Source organism: Oncorhynchus keta, chromosome 27, assembly GCF_023373465.1.
Source record: "Oncorhynchus keta strain PuntledgeMale-10-30-2019 chromosome 27, Oket_V2, whole genome shotgun sequence".
Lineage (NCBI taxonomy): Eukaryota > Metazoa > Chordata > Actinopteri > Salmoniformes > Salmonidae > Oncorhynchus > Oncorhynchus keta.
The window spans coordinates 13,980,790-14,002,797 of record NC_068447.1 but is presented as its reverse complement, the minus strand read 5'-3'; the positions used below and the strand labels follow the sequence as shown (position 1 = coordinate 14,002,797).

Genomic DNA, 22,008 nt, shown 5'->3' with positions numbered 1-22,008 from the left:
GTGCGTCACGGTTGGTATGGTGTTCCTCGGCTTGCAAGCTTCCCCCCTTTTCCTCCAAACATAACAATGGTCATTATGGCCAAACAGTTCTATTTTTGTTTCATCAGACCAGAGGACATTTATCCAGAAATTACAATCTTTGTCCCAATGTGCAGTTGCAAACTGTAGTCTGGCTTTTTTATGGCGGTTTTGGAGCAGTGTGTTCTTCCTTGCTGAGCGGCCTTTCAGGTTTTCTGAGGTCTTGGCTGATTTCTTTTGATTTTCCCATGATGTCAAGCAAAGAGGCACTGAGTTTGAAGGTAGGCCTTGAAATACATTCACAGGTACACCTTCAATTGACTCAAATTAGGTCAATTAGCCATGACAACCTTTTCTGGAATTTTCCAAGCTGTTTAAAGGCACAGTCAACTTAGTGCATGTAAACTTATGACCCACTGGATTTGTGATACAGTGAATTATAAGTGAAATAATCTGTTTGTAAACAATTGTTGGAAAAATGACTTGTGTAATGCACAAAGTAGATGTCCTACCCGACTTGCCAAAACTATAGCTTGTTAACAAGAAATGTGTGGAGTGGTTGAACAATGAGTTTTAATGACTCCAACCTAAGTGTACGTAAACTTCCAACTGTATATAATAATAATAATATATGCCGTTTAGCAGACGATTGTCACGTCTGCTCCCGCTCTGATTGTTTTTTGTCTTTATTTTCTTGTATGCTGATGCTATTCCTGTCTTGTTTCATGTCTGTTATTTATTAAATGTTTTACTCCCCATACCTGTTTCGTCTCTCAAGCGTCATTCCATGTGACAGATCTTATCCAAAGCGACTTACAGTCATCCGTGCATACATTTTACCTACGGGTGGCCGCCGGAATCGAACCCACATGCCATGCTCTACCAACTGAGCCATACAGGACCACATAGATTATTGGAAACAATTGTTTCATATATTCCTATTGAAGCCAGAACATCTCAGGTTAATGCCACATAGCAGCCATTCTCTCTCTCATTGCGGTTTTATTTTAACCTCTCTGCGAGTAAGGCTAGTTTCCAGAATTGCTGCCTGTCTGACGTGCCCAAAGTATACTGCGTGTTACTCAGGCCCAGAAGCTAGGATATGTATGTAATTGGTAGAATTGGATAGAAAACACGCTGAAGTTTATAAAACTGTTAAGATAATGTCTGTGAGTATAACATAATTGATATAGCAGGCGAAAACCCGAGGAGAATCCACCCAGGAATATTTTTTTTTTGAGCTCAGAATGACTTCCAATGCAATGCTATTGAAAGATCTAATTTCCGCCTCCCAGATTGCAGTTCCTATGGTCTCCAGTAGATGTCAGTCTTCATACAAGGTTTTAGGCTTGTTTAAAAAAAAAAAAATGAAGATGTATTTGTAGTCGTTCCAAGTTGAGCGCCGGGGCAAAAGTAGTCTTTTGAGTGCGTGAACGTGGGCGCGCTCTTTGTTCTTTTCCTTTGCTATTGACCATAGTAATCTCCGTCTGAAATATTATAATTTATTTAGATATTAGACAACCTGAGGGCTAATAAAAAACATTGACTCGTTTGGACGAACTTTGCTGGTAAATTTTTGGAATCCTTTGTATGCATGTTTATTATTTAGCTGGGACCCTTTTGATTGCAAACAGAGGAAGATATTCAAAAGTAAGTGATTTATTTTATCGCTATTTGTTATTTCGTGACGCCTGTGCTGGTTTGAAAAATATGCTAATGTGAGGTGCTGTCCTCAGACAATCGAATGCTATGCTTTCGCCGTAAAGCCTTTTTGAAATCTGACAATGCAGTTCGATTACCAAGATGCTATACTAAAGAATCATGTATGACACTTGTATTTTCATGAATGTTTAATATCACGATTTTGCATTTTGAATTTGGCGCCCTCAGATTTCACCGGATGTTGTCGAATTTGATCCCGTTAGCGGGATCTCCGCTTGAAGTGGTTTTAAACCTGCTATTTTCTGCTGTGGAAGAAAATGTCCTATTTTTCTCCAAACAGATTCTAAGGAGCAGCCTGATATTAAAACATTTATAACAGCAACACATTTGTTAAACATGGCGTTACTGTCAGTGTAGTGGTTAAAGGGGCGATCTGCATTTCGCTACATTCATTTATTAACTTATAAACTAATTATATAAACCCAATGAATCTTGAAGAATATAAATTGCAAATGCCTCATGAGCTTAGTTCAACTGTCGTACCCCATCAGAACCCAAAATATAAGCTTGTTTTACTCCAATGATTGTAAACAATGTAAATGTAAACAAGCACTCTAGAGACTCAAATATATCATTTTGATATCATGGATGGTCAGTCCTTTCATCAATAGCTCTGTTTATGAACTTGAGAATGGTTGTATTTCTCCAGCCCCATCCCTCAGTGGCAGGGGGAAAAACTTTATTGTTTTGACTGCTAATTGCCGCTTTAAAGGAAAATTCCACCCCCAAAACTATATTCTGGTTTCGGTTCAATAGTCATACAGACTGTATTTCTGTATTTTGAAAGTTATATATCTTGATGACTTGTTTGAATGTTTACTTATCTTGAAAACTTGATTGCTGACATCCAAAACATTTTGGGACTATATCAAAAATGGACGAATGATACAAATACCAAAAGATAGCTTTTGGATGAAGTTTTCCTTTAAGCTTGACAGCTGCACTGAAAGTGGCTGAGGATTATCACCAATAAAAACTCCTGCTTATGCACCAACCAATAAGCCACAGGATATTACTGCACACGACTAGGGATCATCTCACATTGAGACAGACAGAGCAAAGCAGAGTATCAGATAGAACAGGGTCGAGGATGACAGCACCACTTCCCTACAATCTCCATTAACACCATCACCAAAAACGATTACATCAAATACTATAAAGTGATGAAAATGTAATATAAGGAAAAATAAACATCAATGGAAAAAATACTGGCAAGAAAAACAAGCCTGAAATGTATCACATGCCTACTTATATTATACAAGCAATTAAATGTGAGAAAGCAGAAGCAGTGAAGCAGAAATGGTGATTTGAAGGTTACCATTCAACTTAAGCGTGTGATAATTGAATTTGGATTGTCTGTGGAAGGAAAGTTATTTTATTTTCCTTTAGAGGAACCACTTCTAAAAGAATTAAGAAGCCGCTGAAGTTCCAGGGCTGTTTTTCACCCAAGACGCAGCACACCATTAATGATTTGTTTACTTCTAATTAAAGCTATATGTCTGGGGACAGAATGGGGGTAGGCTTAATTAAAAATGCAGGGCCTAGCACCAGACAAGACTGTTCTCTGTACAGTAAGTGGAACTGTGGTGTCTCCTCACAAGCCACCAACCATTCAGATCACTGGGATTCTTTCTGTTGCTTTGTCATATCTTCTCCTTCAGTTCCCAGAAATTAGATTTCATTCAATTACACTGCAGGCCTCTTCCTAGTGGAATGGCAGATATGTGATTTATGGTGAAACGTTGTCCCCCTGGGGTGAAGGCTCTCTCTCTCTCTCTCTCTCTCCCGCTCTCTCTCTCTCTCCCGCTCTCTCTCTCTCTCTCTCTCTCTCTCTCCCGCTCTCTCTCAGCCCCACCATGACGCCATGAGAAAGTCAGGGGATCAAGGACCTGCATTAGTGAGGTTCATCTTCTGTTCTCTGTGGGGACAAAATGGACTCACCACATCTTCAATTAGCAGGTGATGAGGCCTCTGTAATATATGATCAAGTGAAATAGGGCTATAAACTGTCAGAGGAGAATGTAGCAAGGTGCTAGAGGCCTGAGGAACGTGGATGAGAAACGGGAGATTGGGCGGTCACATTAACCCTAAGAGAAAGGGCTAATGTGAGCATATCACGCTGAGCATATCACTTCATTTCAACTAGCGTTCTTTTTTTTGAAACTTTTTTTTCTCAGTTCAAATTGAGTCATTCCTTACGGCAATTCACCATTTCAGGTTTCACAAATTCTATTACCCTGCCCTTATTACGTATCCTCAAAGTCAAATGAATCCAAGAATATATGTTCACACGATAGTCTAAATCACATTATGCTTAGAGCTCCCTGTTGATTCAGACTCTAAAAGGCAGAGATTCACCTTGTTCAAATCATTCATTGGACAAAGCAGAAGAAAAAAGCCTTTCATAACACATGTAAATGATCTAATGATAATGGCATTACATCATTCAAATGGGAGTGTTGGGGTTAACTGGGAAGCACTGGGACACAGAGACAGGATCAAGGATCAATTGAGCACATTAATTGATATTGGGGAGGGTGGGGCCGTAACTGCCTCTAAGGGTCTGGGTTAATTATCTAGTTGACTTTGATTAGTGAGAAAGACGACACAAGAGACGATCAAGTCTGCTGAAGGGGTGAAACCATATTGACAGGACAGTCACTTATTTTTACTGTCCTTTTTACTGTAACCTTCAACCATGTTCATCTGAACCACCGTCCCTCAAAGACATGTTCAGAATGTGCATTTGGGTTCTGCAAATGCTGGATTTAAGAAAGACATTTATCAAGACAGCAAACATTAGTTTCGTGTAATAAAAGTTGCTCTAATTAAAAGAATACGCTGACAATCACAGTTATATTTAAATGAAGGCTTCATCGAGGTTTCATCGTTTATAGAACATTAATGAAGTATCTTGAGTAAGGGGTGTTTCCACAAGATAAATGACACGAGACACTCTAACCAAGGGCCCCCTCAACAGATACAGTAGCAGAGAAATACACAAAATAAGCCTGATTTGAATCACACTGCAAGTCCATCTTCCAGTTTCCTGTTGTTGCCATGGACACAGACCATTTCCCAGGGTGCATTCATTTTTTTCCCTCCTCTACCCTGGCTCCACTAACATGATGGCTAGAGGCTAAAGAGCCCCGGGGGAATAGCAGACAAAGCCCAGACAACAACAGGTAAAAGAAAGGAAGCAGGTCAAAGCTAGTCTCCCAATCCAGAGTGTGTTTGGCTTTTATTTGTATTTTTTAAGAGCCATCCCTCATGGCAACCATCTCCCCAAGGGAAGGGGAGCTCTGGCAACACAGATTAAGAATTAAGATTTAACAACCCCCCTAAATTTCCCCAAATCTTTTTTTCGGAGCATCACTCCCATATGTGTCAAGACAGTAACACAACAAGCGATAAGTGCTTTGATAAATGTAGATATTACAGATGAGAGGAGCACATGGTGACACCCACCACAGCTTTCATATGAAAAGTCATAAATCAGGCAGTGCATTCAAATTGATAAGTGATTTAAACGAGGTCTTGAGAGTTATGTCACATCGACGTACCAAAATAAAGCTCTCTAACCGTGAAATGAGAGCAAGGAGGTGAAAGGGGCCATTGCAGACATCTGTGGTAAACACTGAATTATAAACCAGGTCGTTTGGGTCCTGGATGTTGATTGGCAGAAAGCTGTGGTAAAATCAGACAATATACCATGGCTATGATGCAAAAAACTTGTTTACTGTTGTAATTATGCTGGTAACCAGTTTATAATAGCAATAAGGCTCCTCGGGGGTTTGTGGCATATGGCCAATATACCACGACTAAGGGCTGTATCCAGGCACTACGCTTTGTGCCTAAGAACAGCCCTGAGCCGTGGTATATTGGCCATATACCAAACCAAGCTTTATTTATCAAATCAAGCTTTATTTATACAGCACATTTATAGAGCTATATTTATACAGCACATTTACAGAGCTTTATTTATACAGCACATTTATAGAGCTTTATTTATACAGCACATTTATAGAGCTTTATTTATACAGACATGGAATGCAATGCAATGTGCTTTACAGGAAATAAAATAAATGAAAAACAATGAAATAAAAGGTGAAATATTTACAACACAAAAAACTAAAGAATGACACAAACTGAACAACTAAAAAGCACCCCGAGGAAAATCAAAGCAAAAAAAAAGTGTTTTAAGATCTCTTTGAAATAGTTCCACAGTTTGGGCTCCCCTCAGGTTCTCTGGCAGGCTTTTCCAGAGGCTGGGGTCATACTGTAGTAACTAAAGGCTGCCTCTCCATGCCTCTTGGTCCTAGGCTTTGGGATAGTTAAAAGGCTGTCTCTCCATGCCTCTTGGTCCTAGGCTTTGGGATAGTTAAAAGGCTGTCTCTCCATGCCTCTTGGTCCTAGGCTTTGGGATAGTTAAAAGGCTGTCTCTCCATGCCACTTGGTCCTAGGCTTTGGGATAGTTAAAAGGCTGTCTCTACATGCCTCTTGGTCCTAGGCTTTGGGATAGTTAAAAGGCTGTCTCTCCATGCCTCTTGGTCCTAGGCGTTGGGATAGTTAAAAGGCTGTCTCTCCATGCCACTTGGTCCTGGGCTTTGAGATAGTTAAAAGGCTGTCTCCTCATGCCTCTTGGTCCTAGGCTTTGGGATAGTTAAAGGCTGTCTCTCCATGCCTCTTGGTCCTAGACTTTGGGATAGTTAAAAGGCTGTCTCTACATGCCTCTTGATCCTAGGCTTTGGGATAGTTAAAAGGCTGTCTCTCCATGCCTCTTGGTCCTAGGCTTTGGGATAGTTAAAAGGCTGTCTCTCCATGCCTCTTGGTCCTAGGCTTTGGGATAGTTAAAAGGCTGTCTCTCCATGCCTCTTGGTCCTAGACTTTGGGATAGTTAAAAGGCTGTCTCTCCATGCCTCTTGGTCCTAGACTTTGGGATAGTTAAAAGGCTGTCTCTCCATGCCTCTTGGTCCTAGACTTTGGGATAGTTAAAAGGCTGTCTCTCCATGCCTCTTGGTCCTAGACTTTGGGATAGTTAAAAGGCTGTCTCTCCATGCCTCTTGGTCCTAGGCTTTGGGATAGTTAAAAGGCTGTCTCTCCATGCCTCTTGGTCCTAGACTTTGGGATAGTTAAAAGGCTGTCTCTCCATGCCTCTTGGTCCTGGACTTTGGGATAGTTAAAAGGCCAGAGAACCCGAGGGACCTACTGGATACAGAACTTAAAAGCATGTCTGATGTGTTGGGGTGCACAATCATGGATTGATTAAAAAACCAACAGAATAATCCTAAAATTAATTCTAAAACTCACAGTCAACCAGTTAAAAAAACTTCAGTGTAACGTGTGCTCGTCGTCTGGTCTTGGTCAGTAGCCAAGCTGCAGCATTCTGTATGTTTTGCAGTTGATCAATGGCTTTCTTGGGTAGACCAGACAGGAGAGCATTACAGTAGTCAAACCTGCTTGAAATAAAATAATGGATGAGTCTCTCTGTATCCGCCTGAGAGAGAAATGTCCGCACCTTGGCAATGTCAGGCAGTTGGACCACACCCCCCTGGCATTACTGTTTAATGTAACTCCACTGAAGTGGCTCCTCATGGGCAAAAAGATATATCCCCACAGGAATCATAAAGGTCAGTATGCTTTACAAAAGTCAGTATATTATTAGTTTCATTTCAGGACCTGTGACCACATCCACTGGCCTAGAAAAGGTCATATCGAAGATATTGAAGAAACCACATTGAGTTTTAGTAGTCCGGTCAGAAACCCCCAAAAATGAAACACAATCTAAAGTTAAGCACCAAGTAAAGTGTGTGCTGTCTGAAAACGTGGCTCATTGACTGGGGTTGAATAGGAGATGCCCATTGTGGTCCATGGAAGCAAGTCATTGGAGTAATTTGAGCTCGCGCCTGTACATGAATGAGCAGTCTGAGGTTGCCTGGCCTGCATCTTGCTAGGATGAACAATACCCTGCTCTCTGTTTCTCATGAGCCCCAACATTCAGATTCCACTGATCATGTGACCTGACCTGAGTGTGTGTGTTGTCCCACAGAACGAATGTCACCCATCTCAACTGACTCAATAAACATCCCTTTCTTTCTCTGTTTAAGCATCAGAGGGGTTCAAGTAGACATACAGACAGAAAAAACAGAGAGCCTGACATACAGCCTGACAGACAGCTTGACAGACAGACATACAGCCTGACAGCCTGACAGACAGACAGACAGACAGACAGACAGACAGACAGACAGCTTGACATATAGCCTGACAGGCAACCTGACAGACAGACATACAGCCTGACAGACAGCCAGACAGACAGCTTGACAGACAGACAGACAGACAGCCTGACAGACAGACAGACAGCCTGACAGACAGACAGGCAACCTGACAGACAGACAGGCAACCTGACAGACAGACATACAGCCTGACAGACAGCCTGACAGACAGCTTGACAGACAGACAGACAACCTGACAGACAGACAGACAGACAGACAGACAGACAGACAGACAGACAGACAGACAGACAGACAGACAGACAGGCAACCTGACAGACAGACAGCAGGTTGAAGCCACATAAAGGTGCCGAACCGGAGAGGATGGAAATAGAAGAGGATTGTGTCACTCTGGGATGTCGCTTCACCAGAGAGGAACAGAGGTTTGACATGTGAATCGGGTACAATTTAGCCATTCAATCTTCTCATCACTTTGCCTGATCTCACACTAATTGTGATGTGCAGTGGTTGTCACAAGTTTGTGTAAAAAAAAAAAACATTTGCGCGGAATACTGCATTGCCATGCAGAGAAATATCATTTTCAAACTAGTTTGGCAAATATCTATGCAAATTATTCCATTATCAGTCCCAGATTATAATCTTAATTAAATATTGTTATCTTGATAAAGGACTGAATGAAAATTCCACAATGGTCGTCATTGAGGTCCTAGGCTCAGAAAAATATTTTAATCTACCTCTGAACATTATCTAGATATGCAACACAGGGGAAACATTGGACTGCTGACACCAGGCCTTGGTGTGAGAAATGTCACATAATGAAACAATTTCAGGACTTTCTATAATTCATATAAAACCCATAGCTTGCTGTTTAAAAGGCATGTGCTTCAATTTCCTGTCCCCTTTATTTCCCTACCTTTAGAGTTACTTTGTTTTTCCATTAATCATGGCCTATGTCAGAGAAAACCCCTCCATATTGTGGCCATTACACTCGATAAAGGGTACACTATACAGCCACACATGCTTCCCCCTTCTCAGGCTTCCCTTCTCCCCCGTGACAGGACACAGCACTCTCTCATGATGTTCCCAGCCAATTCATTTACAGTGGGACTGGAGGAAAAATGTGCCTGATGACAAGTGAGGGAGTGAGGGAGGAGTGGCAGAGGGCCAGCAATATCCAGACATTTCCTCAGCTCCGACCTACCAGCTGCTGCCTAAGGGTCAGCCCAAAAGGGTCAACAGGAAGGAGCACATTTGGGGCAGCTGTCACCTGTCATTTCCTGTGTGGAGCGGACCAGGTGGACTGGGTAACAGCACGCAGCTTCCCACTAGTTTGGCTGAACCCCGAACCTCTCAGTGGTCCATTAAAAGTTCAGCATCTACCAGATGTATTACTGCTACTTTGCAACAGCATCTGGCCTCCTGATTTTTAACAGAGCCCATTTTATTCTCCCTTTGATTGGTATCAAAATGTCACCTTGGAAATCTGTGCAGTCGCTCAGGAATCAATTCATTCTCATATAGTTGGTATCGACTGAGGCAACTTGATCACACTAAAACAACCACGCTATTTGTTTTCCCAATAAGTTAAGCTACCCACAGAGAAGATAAGAGCATATGTAAAGTGAGCCACTTACTTGTTGTGAAGTACACACCATCCACAGTGGGGGTCTCCAGAGCCCAGACAGGTTTTACAGGTGGTGTACTGGCCACAGCTCTCCACAGGTAACCGGCTGACCTGCAGAACACAACTGAGCTTATCATCTTTATTCAACACACTTTCAGACTCACACAGGCACTGTTCACTGTGCTTTCCTCACCTTCTCAATCTTTTTTACGCATACAGATGCGACGCGAGGGTCAAACAAATCTAAATCCCAGCCGTAACCATGAACTTGTCGTGATACCGTTTAGTTTACGTAAGATATGAAATTCAACAGAAAGTGGAAATGTATTGCTCACAATTTGAATGGGTTTTGGGACACATCCGTGCTTCAACTACTAAATCATTTCCTGACACGAGGTCTGAATCTGTTTATTAAACTGCAGTGATAGAGAGAGTGGATCAGTTCATTATTAAACTGCAGTGATAGAGAGAGTGGGTCAGTTCATTATTACACTGCAGTGACAGAGAGAGTGGATCAGTGCATTATTAAACTGCAGTGATAGAGAGAGTGGGTCAGTTCATTATTACACTGAAGTGATAGAGAGAGTGGGTCAGTTCATTATGAAACTGCAGTGATAGAGAGAGTGGGTCAGTTCATTATTACACTGCAGTGATAGAGAGAGTGGGTCAGTTCATTATGAAACTGCAGTGATAGAGAGAGTGGGTCAGTTCATTATTACACTGAAGTGATAGAGAGAGTGGATCAGTTCATTATTAAACTGCAGTGATAGAGAGAGTGGGTCAGTTCATTATTAAACTGCAGTGATAGAGAGAGTGGGTCAGTTCATTATTAAACTGCAGTGATAGAGAGAGTGGGTCAGTTCATTATTAAACTGCAGTGATAGAGAGAGTGGGTCAGTTCATTATTAAACTGCAGTGATAGAGAGAGTGGGTCAGTTCATTATTACACTGCAGTGATAGAGAGTGGATCAGTTCATTATTACACTGCAGTGATAGAGAGTGGATCAGTTCATTATGAAACTGCAGTGATAGAGAGAGTGGGTCATTTCATTACTAAACTGCAGTGATAGAGAGAGTGGGTCAGTTCATTATTAAACTGCAGTGATAGAGAGAGTTGGTCAGTTCATTATTAAACTGCAGTGATTAACTGCAGTGATAGAGAGAGTGGGTCAGTTCATTATTAAACTGCAGTGATAGAGAGAGTGGGTCAGTTCATTATTAAACTGCAGTGATAGAGAGAGTGGGTCAGTTCATTATCAAACTGCAGTGATAGAGAGAGTGGGTCAGTTCATTATTACACTGCAGTGATAGAGAGAGTGGGTCAGTTCATTATTACACTGCAGTGATAGAGAGAGTGGGTCCGTTCATTATTAAACTGCAGTGATAGAGAGAGTGGGTCAGTTCATTATTACACTGCAGTGACAGAGAGAGTTGGTCAGTTCATTATTACACTGCAGTGATAGAGAGAGTGGGTCAGTTCATTATTACACTGCAGTGACAGAGAGTGGGTCAGTTCATTATTACACTGCAGTGACAGAGAGAGTGGGTCAGTTCATTATTACACTGCAGTGATAGAGAGAGTGGGTCAGTTCATTATTACACTGCAGTGATAGAGAGAGTGGGTCAGTTCATTATTACACTGCAGTGATAGAGAGAGTGGGTCAGTTCATTATCACACTGCAGTGATAGAGAGAGTGGGTCAGTTCATTATTACACTGCAGTGATAGAGAGAGTGGGTCAGTTCATTATTACACTGCAGTGATAGAGAGAGTGGGTCAGTTCATTATTACACTGCAGTGATAGAGAGAGTGGGTCAGTTCATTATTACACTGCAGTGATAGAGAGAGTGGGTCAGTTCATTATTACACTGCAGTGACAGAGAGAGTGGGTCAGTTCATTATTTCACTGCAGTGATAGAGAGAGTGGGTCAGTTCATTATTACACTGCAGTGATAGAGAGAGTGGTTCAGTTCATTATTAAACTGCAGCGATAGAGAGAGTGGGTCAGTTCATTATTAAACTGCAGTGATAGAGAGAGTGGGTCAGTTCATTATTACACTGCAGTGATAGAGAGAGTGGGTCAGTTCATTATTAAACTGCAGTGATAGAGAGAGTGGGTCAGTTCATTATTACACTGCAGTGATAGAGAGAGTGGGTCAGTTCATTATTAAACTGCAGTGATAGAGAGAGTGGGTCAGTTCATTATTACACTGCAGTGATAGAGAGAGTGGGTCAGTTCATTATTACACTGCAGTGATAGAGAGAGTGGGTCAGTTCATTATTAAACTGCAGTGATAGAGAGAGTGGGTCAGTTCATTATTAAATTACAGTGATAGAGAGAGTGGGTCAGTTCATTATTAAACTGCAGTGATAGAGAGAGTGGGTCAGTTCATTATTACACTGCAGTGATAGAGAGAGTGGGTCAGTTCATTATTACACTGCAGTGATAGAGAGAGTGGGTCAGTTCATTATTACACTGCAGTGATAGAGAGAGTGGGTCAGTTCATTATTAAACTGCAGTGATAGAGAGAGTGGGTCAGTTCATTATTAAACTGCAGTGATAGAGAGAGTGGGTCAGTTCATTATTAAACTGCAGTGATAGAGAGAGTGGGTCAGTTCATTATTACACTGCAGTGATAGAGAGAGTGGGTCAGTTCATTATTACACTGCAGTGATAGAGAGAGTGGGTCAGTTCATTATTAAACTGCAGTGATAAACTGCAGTGATAGAGAGAGTGGGTCAGTTCATTATTAAACTGCAGTGATAGAGAGAGTGGGTCAGTTCATTATTACACTGCAGTGATAGAGAGTGGATCAGTTCATTATGAAACTGCAGTGATAGAGAGAGTGGGTCAGTTCATTATTAAACTGCAGTGATAGAGAGAGTGGGTCAGTTCATTATTAAACTGCAGTGATAGAGAGAGTGGGTCAGTTCATTATTACACTGCAGTGACAGAGAGAGTGGGTCAGTTAATTATTACACTGCAGTGACAGAGAGAGTGGGTCAGTTCATTATTACACTGCAGTGATAGAGAGAGAGTGGGTCAGTTCATTATTACACTGCAGTGATAGAGAGAGTGGGTCAGTTCATTATTAAACTGCAGTGATAGAGAGAGGGTCAGTTCATTATTACACTGCAGTGATAGAGAGAGTGGGTCAGTTCATTATTAAACTGCAGTGATAGAGAGAGTGGGTCATTTCATTATTAAACTGCAGTGATAGAGAGAGTGGGTCAGTTCATTATTACACTGCAGTGATAGAGAGAGTGGGTCAGTTCATTATTACAATGCAGTGATAGAGAGAGTGGGTCAGTTCATTATTACACTGCAGTGATAGAGAGAGTGGGTCAGTTCATTATTAAACTGCAGTGATAGAGAGTGGGCCAGTTCATTATTAAACTGCAGTGATAGAGAGAGTGGGTCAGTTCATTATTAAACTGCAGTGATAGAGAGAGTGGGTCAGTTCATTATTACACTGCAGTGATAGAGAGAGTGGGTCAGTTCATTATTACACTGCAGTGATAGAGAGAGTGGGTCAGTTCATTACTACACTGCAGTGATAGAGAGAGTGGGTCAGTTCATTATTACACTGCAGTGACAGAGAGAGTGGGTCAGTTCATTATTAAACTGCAGTGATAGAGAGAGTGGGTCAGTTCATTATTACACTGCAGTGATAGAGTGGGTCAGTTCATTATTACACTGCAGTGATAGAGAGTGGGTCAGTTCATTATTACACTGCAGTGATAGAGAGAGTGGGTCAGTTCATTATTACACTGCAGTGATAGAGAGAGTGGGTCAGTTCATTATTACACTGCAGTGATAGAGAGAGGGGTCAGTTCATTATTAAATTGCAGTGATAGAGAGAGTGGGTCAGTTCATTATTAAACTGCAGTGATAGAGAGAGGGGTCAGTTCATTATTACACTGCAGTGATAGAGAGAGTGGGTCAGTTCATTATTAAACTGCAGTGATAGAGAGAGTGGGTCAGTTCATTATTAAACTGCAGTGATAGAGAGAGTGGGTCAGTTCATTATTACACTGCAGTGATAGAGAGAGTGGGTCAGTTCATTATTAAACTGCAGTGATAGAGAGAGTGGGTCAGTTCATTATTAAACTGCAGCGATAGAGAGAGTGGGTCAGTTCATTATTACACTGCAGTGACAGAGAGAGTGGGTCAGTTAATTATTACACTGCAGTGACAGAGAGAGTGGGTCAGTTCATTATTACACTGCAGTGATAGAGAGAGAGTGGGTCAGTTCATTATTACACTGCGGTGATAGAGAGAGTGGGTCAGTTCATTATTAAACTGCAGTGATAGAGAGAGTGGGTCAGTTCATTATTACACTGCAGTGATAGAGAGAGTGGGTCAGTTCATTATTAAACTGCAGTGATAGAGAGAGTGGGTCATTTCATTATTAAACTGCAGTGATAGAGAGAGTGGGTCAGTTCATTATTACACTGCAGTGATAGAGAGAGTGGGTCAGTTCATTATTACAATGCAGTGATAGAGAGAGTGGGTCAGTTCATTATTACACTGCAGTGATAGAGAGAGTGGGTCAGTTCATTATTAAACTGCAGTGATAGAGAGTGGGTCAGTTCATTATTACACTGCAGTGATAGAGAGAGTGGGTCAGTTCATTATTAAACTGCAGTGATAGAGAGAGTGGGTCAGTTCATTATTACACTGCAGTGATAGAGAGAGTGGGTCAGTTCATTATTACACTGCAGTGATAGAGAGAGTGGGTCAGTTCATTATTACACTGCAGTGATAGAGAGAGTGGGTCAGTTCATTATTACACTGCAGTGATAGAGAGAGTGGGTCAGTTCATTATTACACTGCAGTGATAGAGAGAGTGGGTCAGTTCATTATTACACTGCAGTGATAGAGAGAGTGGGTCAGTTCATTATTACACTGCAGTGATAGAGAGAGTGGGTCAGTTCATTATTACACTGCAGTGATAGAGAGAGTGGGTCAGTTCATTATTACACTGCAGTGATAGAGAGAGTGGGTCAGTTCATTATTACACTGCAGTGATAGAGAGAGTGGGTCAGTTCATTATTACACTGCAGTGATAGAGAGAGTGGGTCAGTTCATTATTACACTGCAGTGATAGAGAGAGTGGGTCAGTTCATTATTAAACTGCAGTGATAGAGATAGTGGGTCAGTTCATTATTAAACTGCAGTGATAGAGAGAGTGGGTCAGTTCATTATTACACTGCAGTGATAGAGAGTCAGTTCATTATTAAACTGCAGTGATAGAGAGAGTGGGTCAGTTCATTATTACACTGCAGTGATAGAGAGTGGGTCAGATAGAGAGAGTGGGTCAGTTCATTATTAAACTGCAGTGATAGAGAGAGTGGGTCAGTTCATTATTAAACTGCAGTGATAGAGAGAGTGGGTCAGTTCATTATTACACTGCAGTGATAGAGAGAGTGGGTCAGTTCATTATTACACTGCAGTGATAGAGAGAGTGGGTCAGTTCATTATTAAACTGCAGTGATAGAGAGAGTGGGTCAGTTCATTATTACACTGCAGTGATAGAGAGAGTGGGTCAGTTCATTATTAAACTGCAGTGATAGAGAGAGTGGGTCAGTTCATTATTAAACTGCAGTGATAGAGAGAGTGGGTCAGTTCATTATTACACTGCAGTGATAGAGAGAGTGGGTCAGTTCATTATTACACTGCAGTGATAGAGAGAGTGGGTCAGTTCATTATTACACTGCAGTGATAGAGAGTGGGTCAGTTCATTATTACACTGCAGTGATAGAGAGAGTGGGTCAGTTCATTATTAAACTGCAGTGATAGAGAGAGTGGGTCAGTTCATTATTACACTGCAGTGATAGAGAGTGGGTCAGTTCATTATTAAACTGCAGTGATAGAGAGAGTGGGTCAGTTCATTATTAAACTGCAGTGATAAACTGCAGTGATAGAGAGAGTGGGTCAATTCATTATTAAACTGCAGTGATAGAGAGAGTGGGTCAGTTCATTATTACACTGCAGTGATAGAGAGTGGATCAGTTCATTATGAAACTGCAGTGATAGAGAGAGTGGGTCATTTCATTATTAAACTGCAGTGATAAACTGCAGTGATAGAGAGAGTGGGTCAGTTCATTATTAAACTGCAGTGATAGAGAGAGTGGGTCAGTTCATTATTACACTGCAGTGATAGAGAGTGGATCAGTTCATTATTACACTGCAGTGATAGAGAGTGGGTCAGATTATTACACTGCGGTGATAGAGAGAGTGGGTCAGTTCATTATTAAACTGCAGTGATAGAGAGAGTGGGTCAGTTCATTATTACACTGCAGTGATAGAGAGAGTGGGTCAGTTCATTATTAAACTGCAGTGATAGAGAGAGTGGGTCAGTTCATTATTAAACTGCAGTGATAGAGAGAGTGGGTCAGTTCATTATTACACTGCAGTGATAGAGAGAGTGGGTCAGTTCATTATTACACTGCAGTGATAGAGAGAGTGGGTCAGTTCATTATTAAACTGCAGTGATAGAGAGAGTGGGTCAGTTCATTATTACACTGCAGTGATAGAGAGAGTGGGTCAGTTCATTATTAAACTGCAGTGATAGAGAGTGGGTCAGTTCATTATTACACTGCAGTGATAGAGAGAGTGGGTCAGTTCATTATTACACTGCAGTGATAGAGAGAGTGGGTCAGTTCATTATTACACTGCAGTGACAGAGAGAGTGGGTCAGTTCATTATTACACTGCAGTGATAGAGAGAGTGGGTCAGTTCATTATTACACTGCAGTGATAGAGAGTGGGTCAGTTCATTATTACACTGCAGTGATCATTTCATTATTACACTGCAGTGATAGAGAGAGTGGGTCAGTTCATTATTACACTGCAGTGATAGAGAGAGTGGGTCAGTTCATTATTACACTGCAGTGATAGAGAGAGTGGGTCAGTTCATTATTACACTGCAGTGACAGAGAGAGTGGGTCAGTTCATTATCAAACTGCAGTGATAGAGAGAGTGGGTCAGTTCATTATTACACTGCAGTGATAGAGAGAGTGGGTCAGTTCATTATTAAACTGCAGTGATAGAGATAGTGGGTCAGTTCATTATTAAACTGCAGTGATAGAGAGAGTGGGTCAGTTCATTATTACACTGCAGTGATAGAGAGTGGGTCAGTTCATTATTTCACTGCAGTGATAGAGAGAGTGGGTCAGTTCATTATTACACTGCAGTGATAGAGAGAGTGGTTCAGTTCATTATTAAACTGCAGTGATAGAGAGAGTGGGTCAGTTCATTATTAAACTGCAGTGATAGAGAGAGTGGGTCAGTTCATTATTACACTGCAGTGATAGAGAGAGTGGGTCAGTTCATTATTAAACTGCAGTGATAGAGAGAGTGGGTCAGTTCATTATTACACTGCAGTGATAGAGAGAGTGGGTCAGTTCATTATTAAACTGCAGTGATAGAGAGAGTGGGTCAGTTCATTATTACACTGCAGTGATAGAGAGAGTGGGTCAGTTCATTATTACACTGCAGTGATAGAGAGAGTGGGTCAGTTCATTATTAAACTGCAGTGATAAACTGCAGTGATAGAGAGAGTGGGTCAGTTCATTATTAAACTGCAGTGATAGAGAGAGTGGGTCAGTTCATTATTACACTGCAGTGATAGAGAGAGTCAGTTCATTATTACACTGCAGTGATAGAGAGAGGGTCAGTTCATTATTACACTGCAGTGATAGAGAGAGTGGGTCAGTTCATTATTAAACTGCAGTGATCAGAGAGTGGGTCAGTTCATTATTACACTGCAGTGATAGAGAGAGTGGGTCAGTTCATTATTACACTGCAGTGATAGAGAGAGTGGGTCAGTTCATTATTACACTGCAGTGATAGAGAGAGTGGGTCAGTTCATTATTACACTGCAGTGATAGAGAGAGTGGGTCAGTTCATTATTAAATTGCAGTGATAGAGAGAGTGGGTCAGTTCATTATTAAACTGCAGTGATAGAGAGAGTGGGTCAGTTCATTATTACACTGCAGTGATAGAGAGAGTGGGTCAGTTCATTATTAAACTGCAGTGATAGAGAGAGTGGGTCAGTTCATTATTAAACTGCAGTGATAGAGAGAGTGGGTCAGTTCATTATTACACTGCAGTGATAGAGAGAGTGGGTCAGTTCATTATTAAACTGCAGTGATAGAGAGAGTGGGTCAGTTCATTATTAAACTGCAGCGATAGAGAGAGTGGGTCAGTTCATTATTACACTGCAGTGACAGAGAGAGTGGGTCAGTTAATTATTACACTGCAGTGACAGAGAGAGTGGGTCAGTTCATTATTACACTGCAGTGATAGAGAGAGAGTGGGTCAGTTCATTATTACACTGCGGTGATAGAGAGAGTGGGTCAGTTCATTATTAAACTGCAGTGATAGAGAGAGTGGGTCAGTTCATTATTACACTGCAGTGATAGAGAGAGTGGGTCAGTTCATTATTAAACTGCAGTGATAGAGAGAGTGGGTCATTTCATTATTAAACTGCAGTGATAGAGAGAGTGGGTCAGTTCATTATTACACTGCAGTGATAGAGAGAGTGGGTCAGTTCATTATTACAATGCAGTGATAGAGAGAGTGGGTCAGTTCATTATTACACTGCAGTGATAGAGAGAGTGGGTCAGTTCATTATTAAACTGCAGTGATAGAGAGAGTGGGTCAGTTCATTATTACACTGCAGTGATAGAGAGAGTGGGTCAGTTCATTATTAAACTGCAGTGATAGAGAGAGTGGGTCAGTTCATTATTACACTGCAGTGATAGAGAGAGTGGGTCAGTTCATTATTACACTGCAGTGATAGAGAGAGTGGGTCAGTTCATTATTACACTGCAGTGATAGAGAGAGTGGGTCAGTTCATTATTACACTGCAGTGACAGAGAGAGTGGGTCAGTTCATTATTACACTGCAGTGATAGAGAGAGTGGGTCAGTTCATTATTACACTGTGATCATTCATTATTACACTGCAGTGATAGAGAGAGTGGGTCAGTTCATTATTACACTGCAGTGATAGAGAGAGTGGGTCAGTTCATTATTACTCTGCAGTGATAGAGAGAGTGGGTCAGTTCATTATTACACTGCAGTGATAGAGAGAGTGGGTCAGTTCATTATTACACTGCAGTGACAGAGAGAGTGGGTCAGTTCATTATCAAACTGCAGTGATAGAGAGAGTGGGTCAGTTCATTATTACACTGCAGTGATAGAGAGAGTGGGTCAGTTCATTATTAAACTGCAGTGATAGAGATAGTGGGTCAGTTCATTATTAAACTGCAGTGATAGAGAGAGTGGGTCAGTTCATTATTACACTGCAGTGATAGAGAGAGTGGGTCAGTTCATTATTAAACTGCAGTGATAGAGAGAGTGGGTCAGTTCATTATTACACTGCAGTGATAGAGAGAGTGGGTCAGTTCATTATTAAACTGCAGTGATAGAGAGAGTGGGTCATTTCATTATTAAACTGCAGTGGTAGAGAGAGTGGGTCAGTTCATTATTACACTGCAGTGATAGAGAGAGTGGGTCAGTTCATTATTACACTGCAGTGATAGAGAGAGTGGGTCAGTTCATTATTACACTGCAGTGATAGAGAGAGTGGGTCAGTTCATTATTAACTGCAGTGATAGAGAGAGTGGGTCAGTTCATTATTACACTGCAGTGATAGAGAGAGTGGGTCAGTTCATTATTACACTGCAGTGATAGAGAGAGTGGGTCAGTTCATTATTAAACTGCAGTGATAGAGAGAGTGGGTCAGTTCATTATTAAACTGCAGTGATAGAGAGAGTGGGTCAGTTCATTATTACACTGCAGTGATAGAGAGAGTGGGTCAGTTCATTATTACACTGCAGTGATAGAGAGTGGGTCAGTTCATTATTACACTGCAGTGATAGAGAGAGTGGGTCAGTTCATTATTACACTGCAGTGATAGAGAGAGTGGGTCAGTTCATTATTACACTGCAGTGATAGAGAGTGGGTCAGTTCATTATTACACTGCAGTGATAGAGAGAGTGGGTCAGTTCATTATTAAACTGCAGTGATAGAGAGAGTGGGTCAGTTCATTATTACACTGCAGTGATAGAGAGTGGGTCAGTTCATTATTAAACTGCAGTGATAGAGTGGGTCAGTTCATTATTAAACTGCAGTGATAGAGAGAGTGGGTCAGTTCATTATTACACTGCAGTGATAGAGAGAGTGGGTCAGTTCATTATTACACTGCAGTAATAGAGAGAGTGGGTCAGTTCATTATTACACTGCAGTGATAGAGAGAGTGGGTCAGTTCATTATTAAACTGCAGTGATAGAGAGAGTGGGTCAGTTCATTATTACACTGCAGTGATAGAGAGAGTGGGTCAGTTCATTATTAAACTGCAGTGATAGAGAGAGTGGGTCAGTTCATTATTACACTGCAGTGATAGAGAGAGTGGGTCAGTTCATTATTACACTGCGGTGATAGAGAGAGTGGGTCAGTTCATTATTAAACTGCAGTGATAGAGAGAGTGGGTCAGTTCATTATTACACTGCAGTGATAGAGAGAGTGGGTCAGTTCATTATTAAACTGCAGTGATAGAGAGAGTGGGTCATTTCATTATTAAACTGCAGTGATAGAGAGAGTGGGTCAGTTCATTATTACACTGCAGTGATAGAGAGAGTGGGTCAGTTCATTATTACACTGCAGTGATAGAGAGAGTGGGTCAGTTCATTATTAAACTGCAGTGATAGAGAGAGTGGGTCAGTTCATTATTACACTGCAGTGATAGAGAGAGTGGGTCAGTTCATTATTAAACTGCAGTGATAGAGAGAGTGGGTCAGTTCATTATTACACTGCAGTGATAGAGAGAGTGGGTCAGTTCATTATTACACTGCAGTGATAGAGAGAGTGGGTCAGTTCATTATTACACTGCAGTGACAGAGAGAGTGGGTCAGTTCATTATTACACTGCAGTGATAGAGAGAGTGGGTCAGTTCATTATTACACTGCAGTGATAGAGAGTGGGTCAGTTCATTATTACACTGCAGTGATAGAGAGAGTGGGTCAGTTCATTATTACACTGCAGTGATAGAGAGAGTGGGTCAGTTCATTATTACTCTGCAGTGATAGAGAGAGTGGGTCAGTTCATTATTACACTGCAGTGATAGAGAGAGTGGGTCAGTTCATTATTACACTGCAGTGACAGAGAGAGTGGGTCAGTTCATTATTTCACTGCAGTGATAGAGAGAGTGGGTCAGTTCATTATTACACTGCAGTGATAGAGAGAGTGGGTCAGTTCATTATTAAACTGCAGTGATAGAGATAGTGGGTCAGTTCATTATTAAACTGCAGTGATAGAGAGAGTGGGTCAGTTCATTATTACACTGCAGTGATAGAGAGAGTGGGTCAGTTCATTATTAAACTGCAGTGATAGAGAGAGTGGGTCAGTTCATTATTACACTGCAGTGATAGAGAGAGTGGGTCAGTTCATTATTAAACTGCAGTGATAGAGAGAGTGGGTCATTTCATTATTAAACTGCAGTGGTAGAGAGAGTGGGTCAGTTCATTATTACACTGCAGTGATAGAGAGAGTGGGTCAGTTCATTATTACACTGCAGTGATAGAGAGAGTGGGTCAGTTCATTATTACACTGCAGTGATAGAGAGAGTGGGTCAGTTCATTATTAAACTGCAGTGATAGAGAGAGTGGGTCAGTTCATTATTACACTGCAGTGATAGAGAGAGTGGGTCAGTTCATTATTAAACTGCAGTGATAGAGAGAGTGGGTCAGTTCATTATTAAACTGCAGTGATAGAGAGAGTGGGTCAGTTCATTATTACACTGCAGTGATAGAGAGAGTGGGTCAGTTCATTATTACACTGCAGTGATAGAGAGAGTGGGTCAGTTCATTATTACACTGCAGTGATAGAGAGTGGGTCAGTTCATTATTACACTGCAGTGATAGAGAGAGTGGGTCAGTTCATTATTACACTGCAGTGATAGAGAGAGTGGGTCAGTTCATTATTACACTGCAGTGATAGAGAGTGGGTCAGTTCATTATTACACTGCAGTGATAGAGAGAGTGGGTCAGTTCATTATTAAACTGCAGTGATAGAGAGAGTGGGTCAGTTCATTATTACACTGCAGTGATAGAGAGAGTGGGTCAGTTCATTATTAAACTGCAGTGATAGAGAGAGTGGGTCAGTTCATTATTAAACTGCAGTGATAGAGAGAGTGGGTCAGTTCATTATTACACTGCAGTGATAGAGAGAGTGGGTCAGTTCATTATTACACTGCAGTAATAGAGAGAGTGGGTCAGTTCATTATTACACTGCAGTGATAGAGAGAGGGGTCAGTTCATTATTAAACTGCAGTGATAGAGAGAGTGGGTCAGTTCATTATTACACTGCAGTGATAGAGAGAGTGGGTCAGCTCATTATTAAACTGCA

At 41.4% G+C, this 22,008-nt stretch overlaps 1 protein-coding gene across 6 annotated transcripts in view; it reads right to left on the bottom strand.

Annotated features, from left to right (window-relative positions):
- Positions 1–22,008, bottom strand: part of plxna3 (plexin A3) — a 226,275-nt gene that overhangs the window by 107,691 nt on the left and 96,576 nt on the right. For all 6 annotated transcript variants that reach the window (XM_052481722.1, XM_052481723.1, XM_052481724.1 and 3 more), the window contains one exon: positions 9,605–9,705. In XM_052481722.1, coding sequence (XP_052337682.1) covers positions 9,605–9,705 — 101 coding nt within the window. The remainder of the gene's footprint in view (positions 1–9,604; positions 9,706–22,008) is intronic.